At 51.1% G+C, this 8,186-nt stretch overlaps 1 protein-coding gene across 1 annotated transcript in view; it reads right to left on the bottom strand.

The window, feature by feature from the left end:
• Positions 1-1,171: 1,171 nt before the first annotated feature.
• Positions 1,172-8,186, bottom strand: part of PLB1 (phospholipase B1) — a 121,696-nt gene continuing 114,681 nt past the window's right edge. Inside the window, exons 58-59 of the mRNA XM_045549311.1 lie at positions 3,401-3,475; positions 1,172-1,946 (exon numbers count right to left, since the gene is read on the bottom strand). Coding sequence (XP_045405267.1) covers positions 1,767-1,946; positions 3,401-3,475 — 255 coding nt within the window. The 3' untranslated portion in view covers positions 1,172-1,766. The remainder of the gene's footprint in view (positions 1,947-3,400; positions 3,476-8,186) is intronic.

Below are 8,186 nucleotides of genomic sequence, written 5' to 3'. Positions count from 1 at the left end.
GAGTGGAAGCTTGCAGGAATCAAAAAGAAAAAAAAGGGGAGGTGATGAACTCTTAGATTTAATGGGTTATCTTTGTTGTTACGGTGTCTTAAGCCAGGAGTGTGAGCTGGGATGTGTGATTGAGTCCCCACGTTTTTCAGTCCATAGGAAGAAGTGGGGGGAAGGCACATCGTTCCCATTGTACAGAAACAGAAACTGAAGCCCAGAAGAGCACTAGAACTGGGTGTGGGGACTCTGGGTTCTCTGTGCTGTTTTACCAGAGGGAGAGAAGCTGATGGACCTTCGTGGGAGGAAGGCCGGCAGTCTTCATCCTCAGAGTGCTGCCCCAGTTCCCCAAACCCCCTCTAGGTCTCTCCTCTTCCTCAAAAGTCAGGCCCTATCTCAATTCTTCACAGAGGAAAAACCAACCTATTTTCATTTGTGCAGTATTTTAGAGTTACAGAGCACTTGTATACAGTTTCTTATTTTTGCTTATGAGACAGGAAAAATGTGTGCTCTTACTCCAGTGTTACAGATGAGGAATCTGAGAAGTGGGCTCAGGCTAGGGCAGGGGTTGGCTACAAAGGCCACACACTTTAAGTGTTGTGTCTGGGATTCTATCTCAGGTTCTTTGTCATCCCAGGCTTTTGAGATTAGAGAGATACTTAAAATGCAGAAGATGACGTCTACTTCTCTGGAATCTTTTTTGTTCTTATTGAGGTGAAATCCTCACTATAGACAATTAATCAATCCTCTTAGAGTGAACAGTCCAGTGGCCTTTAGTGCATTCACAAAGTTGTGCAACCACCACTTCTATTTTCAAAACTTTTCGTTACCCTCCCCCTGGGTTTTTGTGCAGAATGAAAGAGACGATCTGTGTCAGGCATTCAGCCCCAGGGCCTTGCCCCTAGTAGGGGCTAAGTGAATGGCAGCCTGTGTTTCCACATTCTCTCTAGCTTTCTCTCAGAAACCTGGTAATGTAGAAAAGGGAATTCTTTCCTGGACGTAGCCCCTCAAGAAAATCGGGTTGAGGATAAAAGAGGTATTTATGTTCCAATCTTTTTTTTTTTTCCAAATGACATGTCAAAATTGCTCTCTTCCAGGAGACTTTCCCCAAGGAACCTCTCCTATTCCCTAAAGCAAGCAGACACATTTACCTACTGACGCCCCAGTGCTTAATGACACACTGTCGTGTGGCTTCTTGTTTATTGAAGGCATTTGTCTCCTTGGCCAGGCTGTGACATGCACAGCCTTGGAGGCCCCACAGTGCCCTGCATGGTCCTGGGTACAAAGCAGGTGCTTAGCAGGTATGTGCTGGATTGCCCCGTGTGGTGGCCAGCCAGCTCCACAATTCCAGCCAGCACCTGGTGGTGACCAGAATGTTCCCTGCCTTAGAAACAGTGGGTTTGGTGACCAAGGACATGCCCGTGGTGGTGTGAGACGGAGCCTGATGGGCCAGTCCGGGCTCTGGTCTGCCATGGGCTGTGCAGTTCTGCGGGGGGCAGGCCGCGAAAGCTCCAGCTCCCACACCTGTGTCGCCCACAGATGGAAGGCAAGTGCTTCAGGCAGGCTAATCCGAGAATGAAATAGCTTTGGATTTTATTTAGATTTGCCCATTCCAGGAGCACAGGCCTGGAAGAAGCCCAGGAACCAATAAGTCGTGACTGTCTCTTTGGCTTCCTGTGATGCCAGGTGTTGAAGCGAGTCTGTCTTGGCCAGGAGTGGCTGAGGCGGGCGGGCTGGGGAAGTGTGGCTGGGGAGCGTAGGCTGAGGACTCACACATGGGCTCACGGGGGACCGTGCCTCCGGCGGCCTCTCACACCCTTCCAGACCACTGTCCCGACCACGCCCAACACAAGGCCGACTCCCGCCGCCACAGGCATGGCCCAGTAGGACACATCGGGGGCTTCTGCAGCCTGGTCTGGGAGTAGCCGGCTGTTCCGCAGGGTGTAGAGGTAAGGGCTGTCCTGTGGAGGAGAAGGGGAGGGTCAGAGGTGTTCGGCCTCCGTCAACCATCGTCTGCCTAGCTAAGACCTGCCGCGTCCCAGCCGTGAGACCAGATGGCACAATAACCTGGATGTTTTCGCTGCTCCTCCCTTTTGTAAAGCTCCTGCATTTATGCCGCGCCCAAACCTTCTGCAGGGGGCTGGGGAGCTAAAGTGGTCAACACTCGCTGTGGCCTTTCAGTTTCTCACCAGCGTCTCCTTCTCTGTCAAACCTGAAGCTGAAAGATCGGGAACTGATAGGTGACCATGGGACAGCTCCCACCCCGTGTCCTCTCAGTCACTACTGGACAACTGTCCCCATTGCCCCAGCCCAGGAACACCCAGGGGTCAAGGAAGGTCGGTGGGGAAGGACGGCTGGTTTTGTATTAGGTTAAAGGACCAGAAATGAGCCGGGCCGGGGAGAGGAGGCGGCACTGGGACTGCCTCCCTGGGTCCGTCCCTTCCTTCCACCTCCCCACTCTTTCTCTCTGTGACCCTTAATTGAGAGCCTGCTGTGTCAAACCCATGCCGGGAGCTACGATGATTACGTAGAGCTAAGATGTGATATCTCCTCTCATTGCCCAGCAGGGAGATGAGATGTGTGCATAAACAGTCACGTCATAAAGGAGAAAGGGTCAGTGTCCAGGGGAGGTACAGAGAGAAAAGGGAGACCCACATATGCGTGTCTGGAGGTGGGAACAGAAGGCAGAGACAGAGCGGGGCCCAGCCCCGAGGGCCTGGAGAGGGGAATGTTTTCCGGGGCAGGCGGGAGATTGAGCCCTAGGATGAGCGGACCGCAGAGTGAAAGCGCGGATGTGGGCAGTCATGGTGCTTGTCTGGGAGGTGGGTTCTTCTGCCAGGAGCATAGAGTGCATAATGGAGGGAGGTGAATCCCTGCCCGCTGGAATCTGGTCAGCAGGCAGTGGGGACCAGGCAAGGATTTCAAACATCCCTGACAAGACAAGTTACTTTCCAGGAAGGCTGATCTGTGTGTGGTAGCAAGTGTAGGGTGGACAGGAAGGGGAGAGGGGAGCTGGGGAGACAAGTCGGGGCTCTGTCAGGGGCCAGGTGAGGATGGAAGGTGTGGAGAGGGCAGAAGAGGACCATAGGCTCCGGGAACAGACTCTGTGCCTTATTTGTCTTTGCCCCCTGGTCTTCTGCTCCTGCTACGGTGCCTGGCACAGGAGAGCCCCTGGATGCATCAGAGCCCTCAGAAGTAAAGACTCAAGACACCTGGCCAGGGCTCCCAGGCTGCCTCCCTGACTGAGACTCCTCCCATCAGCTGGAGCTGCTGAGTGCTCCCTCCCCTCACTCCCCGGCTGCCCAGGCCCTGAGGAGCCGAGAGTTTCAGTGGCAGTGAGAACATGGCAGTGAGTAGGAGGGTACAGCCTGCCCTGGGACGGCTTTGTGCCTCCAGGTGGCAGGACTTTACTCACGGGAGAGGGGCACTTGAGCTTGGCTCGGTTGTGGGTGAAGTTGTTGGAGGTCGTCTTATGGCCCACTGGTTCCAGCTAAAGAGAGAAAAAGGACACCTTGATTCTCTCCAAAGCTGGGAGGAGGAGGTGGCTCACACCAGACGCCCGCCCTTTGCGAGGGTGGGTTGAACCCAGCAAAGCGGGCAAGACCTAGGGCAGAGACCAGCAGCCCGGGGGTACCGGGACGCAGGGATGGAGCTGACATCTGACTTGCAAAGGGATGAATCAGAGCCTGTGAGAGCAGGGCAGGACCTTAAAGCTGTGCTCCTGGGTTTGCCAGGGAGGACGCCAAGGCCCAGGAGACTGACCAGTCCAGAATCTGGAGAGACTTTGTGGCAGGGCTGGGACCAAAACGTCCATCTCCGGCTTCCCTTGTGGGTGGCTGCGATTGCAGACACTGTATTTCCAGTTTTATAAAACGATGATAATCATATTTACCAACTTCTTGAAGCATGTGGGGCTAGTCAATTTCAGGAAAACTTTGAAAAAGTATTGGTTACCATGGCATCGCTACCACACTTAGCTTGTCAATCTTAGGAAACTGGAGTTTCTCACTTGAGTCCCTTTGTGTGTTTTCCACGCACAAAGAAATGAAAAGATTTCCTTGAAATATCCCCGGGGGTAACTGTGGTTCAGTGAGTTCTGCCCAACACTTTTGATCCCAGGACCCTCTGAGAATGAGCTGAAAGCTGCTGCTCCCACCTCCCCAGCGTCACTAGCCAGTAGCCTGCCCGGCAGGTGGCCAGCGCCTCCTGGCCCCGGGCACCATCACCTACTGGCAGACTCTGTCCTGACAGCGCAGCCTCCACCCATTGTCCAATCGGCTTCCCGCCTGTCCCTGACCACCAGGCGCAGCCAGTGAGGGAAGTGAAGGAATGGCGCCTGGGCTAGGGGCCACACCTGGCCCATGACCTCACTTTCTGTTGTCCTAAGCCTTTTATGTCTTTTATACTTGTTCCTTAGTAACACAGTTGGAGGAGGAAGGGCAGCTCTGGTCCCGGGAGAGGTGCAAGGTGACTAGATGGAGCACAACAGGCAGATCGCTGGGTCCTGACTCAGTGGATAATGAGCTGCACAGTGCTGGGCAGGCTACTTAGCTCCCCCGAGGGTAGGGTGGGCACTGACATCCTGTCCTGATGTGTTGCGTTGTGAGCATCAGATGAGAAGAGGACATGAAAGCACATGTGATCGGGGGTGGCTTACCTAGGTAGGATAGCACTATTGCCACTTTCTTAGAGCTGGGAAAACTCAAGCCTATGGTAACAGAACAACCCAGGGACAGAATGAATGCCAAGGGCCAGCTTAGTCGCAGTGATATTCCAGGAACCTAGGAACTAATTGGCACAGAGGAAGGTCTTGATCACATCACCTCGATCCCACGCCCTCTTCAGCCCCCGTGGCTGGTACTTCTCACAACTTCCCAAAAGAGCCGTCTCAGTCACTGGCTGGACTTCCCAACCTCCCATCCTCTCTGCCACTCATTCTAGTCAGTCTACAGTGTCCATCACTGGACGGAAGCTCTGGTCAAGGTCACCAATGACCTCCATGTGGTCAGAGTCAATGGTCACTTTTTGTCTTCATCTTGCTTCGCTTCTCAGCAGCATTCGTTAAAGTGGACGCCTCCTCCTTGAAATACTCACTTCTCTTGACTTCCTGGATACCACGTTTTTCTCATTCCCCTCGTACCTGCCTCCCCCCTTCTCATCTCTTGCTGGCATCAAAAGTTGGAATGAATGCCTACGGCTGGGTAGTTGGCCCTACACTTTTTTCCACCTATTTTTTCTTTAGGAGCTCTCAGTCAATCCTGTGGTGGTGAATACCACCTCTGTGCTAATAACCCCGCTTTTTTTTGTAATCTCCAGCCTTGACCTTCTCTGAACTCTACACATCTGTATTTAACAGCTTATCACACTTCCCATGTCCAAAATAGAACTCTTCATTTTCCCTCCCAAGCCGATTTCTCTCTACCAGCTCAACCACCCACCCAATTTCTTAGACTTCAAACCAAGAAGCCATCCTTTGTTCTTTCTCCTCATCCACCAGCCAGTCTGAACACATCCTAGTTCCTCCATTGCCATCACCCCCGTCCTAGCCCTCTGCCTCCTTTACAGGACACCTGCAGTCTCCTGACGGTCATTCCAAGTCCAGCCTTGCTTCCTCCCAGCCCATCTCTACGCGCGGTGGAGGGTGAGCCCCAGAGCACCTTGCCCCCCCCCCCCCCCCCCCCCCCCCCCCGCTCAGAGTTATCTGAGGACCTGGCCCCTGCCTGCCTCTTTGACCTTGTTCGTGTCCCTCAAGCCACACTAGCCTTTAAGTTCCTTGGACACTTCAAGCGCATTCCTGATTCTGGGCCCATGTGGGTTCTATTTCTTCTGCCTGGAACACTCTGGCCCCGGATCGCTGCCTGGCAACCTCTTGACATTCAGTTCTCAGCTCACCTGTCACCTCTTCATTGAGGCCGCCTCCTCTCTGACCGTTACCATCAGAAATCACCTTGTTGATTTGTCTACTTTTCCCCACTAGACTGTACACTCAATGAGAGCAAAGATATTCTTGTCTTTTTCACTGCTGAATCCCCAGCACCTGGAATAGTACCTAGCAGTGCTCAGTCAGTAGTTGCTGAATGAATGAATGGTTGGATGAACTGAAGTCATGAAGACCTGAGTGGAGAAGCTGGGAGCAGAGGGAGGCAGCCTGGAGTTGGCCACAGGAAATGGAGTTGTTTTTCCTAGAGCCAACCTTTCCTAAGGCGAGCACTGTGGATTCCGACCATGTAGCAAATGACAGGGCTGGGCAGGGTGCAGTGGAGCTGGGTGGGCCCCTGGCCCACTTCAGAGGCGGCTTCCTGCAGGAGCTGGCACCTGACTTGAGTGTGGAGGTGAGCAGGGCAGTCTGGGATAAGGCGGAGAGCAAGAGCAAACACACAGAGGTAAGGACTGCTGGAGCAGCAGCTGGACAGGTTAGTCAGGCCTCGGATGTTTGAAAGCTGGGGAGTGATCTGGTTAGGTTTTCTTTTATGCAGATGACTTGATTGCCCTGTGGAGAGCGATTTAAGGCAGTGGTTCATAAACCCTGCACATTACAATCATCTGGGGAGCTTTCAAAAAGCACTAAACCCCAGCTTCCACCCCAGACCAATTAAGTGGAAATCTCTGGGGACAAGCTTAGTTGGGCATTGGTATTTTTTTTAAGTAAATTTTTTATCGAAGCTAACCTACACAAGTCATAAGTGAGCAGCAGAGACATTTTGATAAAGTGAGCATGCCAGCATCCAAATCAAAAAACAGAATATTACCAGTACTCAGAACCCCCTTCCCACCTTCTTCCAGTACTCCACCCCCAATGAGAGAGACCATCCCTATGATCTAATACTAATAGACTGAAGGAAAAACAAAGAGACCATTGTGCTGACTTCTATCACCATAAAATAAATTACAGCAATGAGAATAAACACACTTCAGCATTCATTGTGTGAATGTACCATGGTTTATTTGGCCATCCTATTGGTGGACATTTGGGGAGTATCCAGTTTGGGGCTGTTATGAGAACAGGGCTGCTATGAAGATTCTTGTGGACACGCTTTTGGTGCATCTATTGGGGATATACCTAGGAGTGGAATTGTTAGGTCACAGGAGATACATGTGTTCAGTGTCATTAGATATATCAAAGAGTTTTCCAAAGTGGCTATGGCACTAATTATTTTTAAAAGTCCCCAGATAATCCTTATATGCAACTAGCACTGAGAATTGCTGTCCTAAGGGCTGTAAGTCTGGAGGAGACAGGGATGCCAATTAGGAGGCTGGAGTTGTCACCCAGCACCTGGGGAAATGCAGCTACTAGCTCATAGTAGGATTTCCACAGAACAGGAAGCAGTGGAGGCATAGGCCTTAGAAAAGAAAAAGAAAAACTTTTTATAAGAAGGCAAAAGAAGGTAAAAGAAGAGGAAAACATTCCCTGCTGCTGCTGGTATTTCTGGATTCAGCCTTTGCAAAGATCTCTGGAGAAGGAGGGGCAAGAGAAGAAATAGTTTTAAAGTGTGTCTGTTGCCCCAGTAGTGTACCCTGGGAACTTCAGCCAAAGCCTGCAGACACTATGTCATAGGACTCTAATTATGAGACATGAATTCACCAGTTACATATGTGCTTATCAGGTTGGGAGCAGGGGAGGGTGATGTTGTGACCAGGACACTAGGGAGGCCTTGGGAAACCTGGACTTCTAATCCCCCTGTGTCACTTACCGGCTGTGTGATGCTAGGCAAATGGCTTCATATCTCTGTACTTTTAGTTAAAGAATATTCTGGCTAGCTGACCTCTCAGATCTGTTCCGGCTCTAACAGTCCATTTATTTTATTTTATGTCTCTCTGGGGGTGAAAATTCAAGGAAAAAGATGATCTGAAAAGTTGGCATGATGCTATATAGTTTTATGTCTAAGATGGCTTTGGATGAAAACATTGGACTTTGTAATTATTTCCCCAAATTATATAGCACAGGATAAGAAACTCTTGGATGACTTTAGTTTTGCTTTGTTTTTGTTATTTTTAAATTCAGGGTAGGTCTGAGATAATAATGGCTGGGGAACCGTGGGCAATCTCGTCTTCCCACTACAGCTCCAGGCAGTGTTTGCCTTCTGTTTTCAGGTCTAAGCTCCTCCCACTTGTTTTTATGAAATAAAAAAGCCTCTCACCTGGGTGAGTGGGAAGTACTATTGAACTGCTTTGGAAGAGGCCAGAACTGCATTGTTAATGCA

The sequence above is a fragment of the Lemur catta genome, chromosome 4 (assembly GCF_020740605.2).
Source record: "Lemur catta isolate mLemCat1 chromosome 4, mLemCat1.pri, whole genome shotgun sequence".
Classification (NCBI taxonomy): Eukaryota; Metazoa; Chordata; class Mammalia; order Primates; family Lemuridae; genus Lemur; species Lemur catta.
Note: the sequence above shows the minus strand (reverse complement) of the source record. Positions and strands in the feature narration are given on the sequence as shown.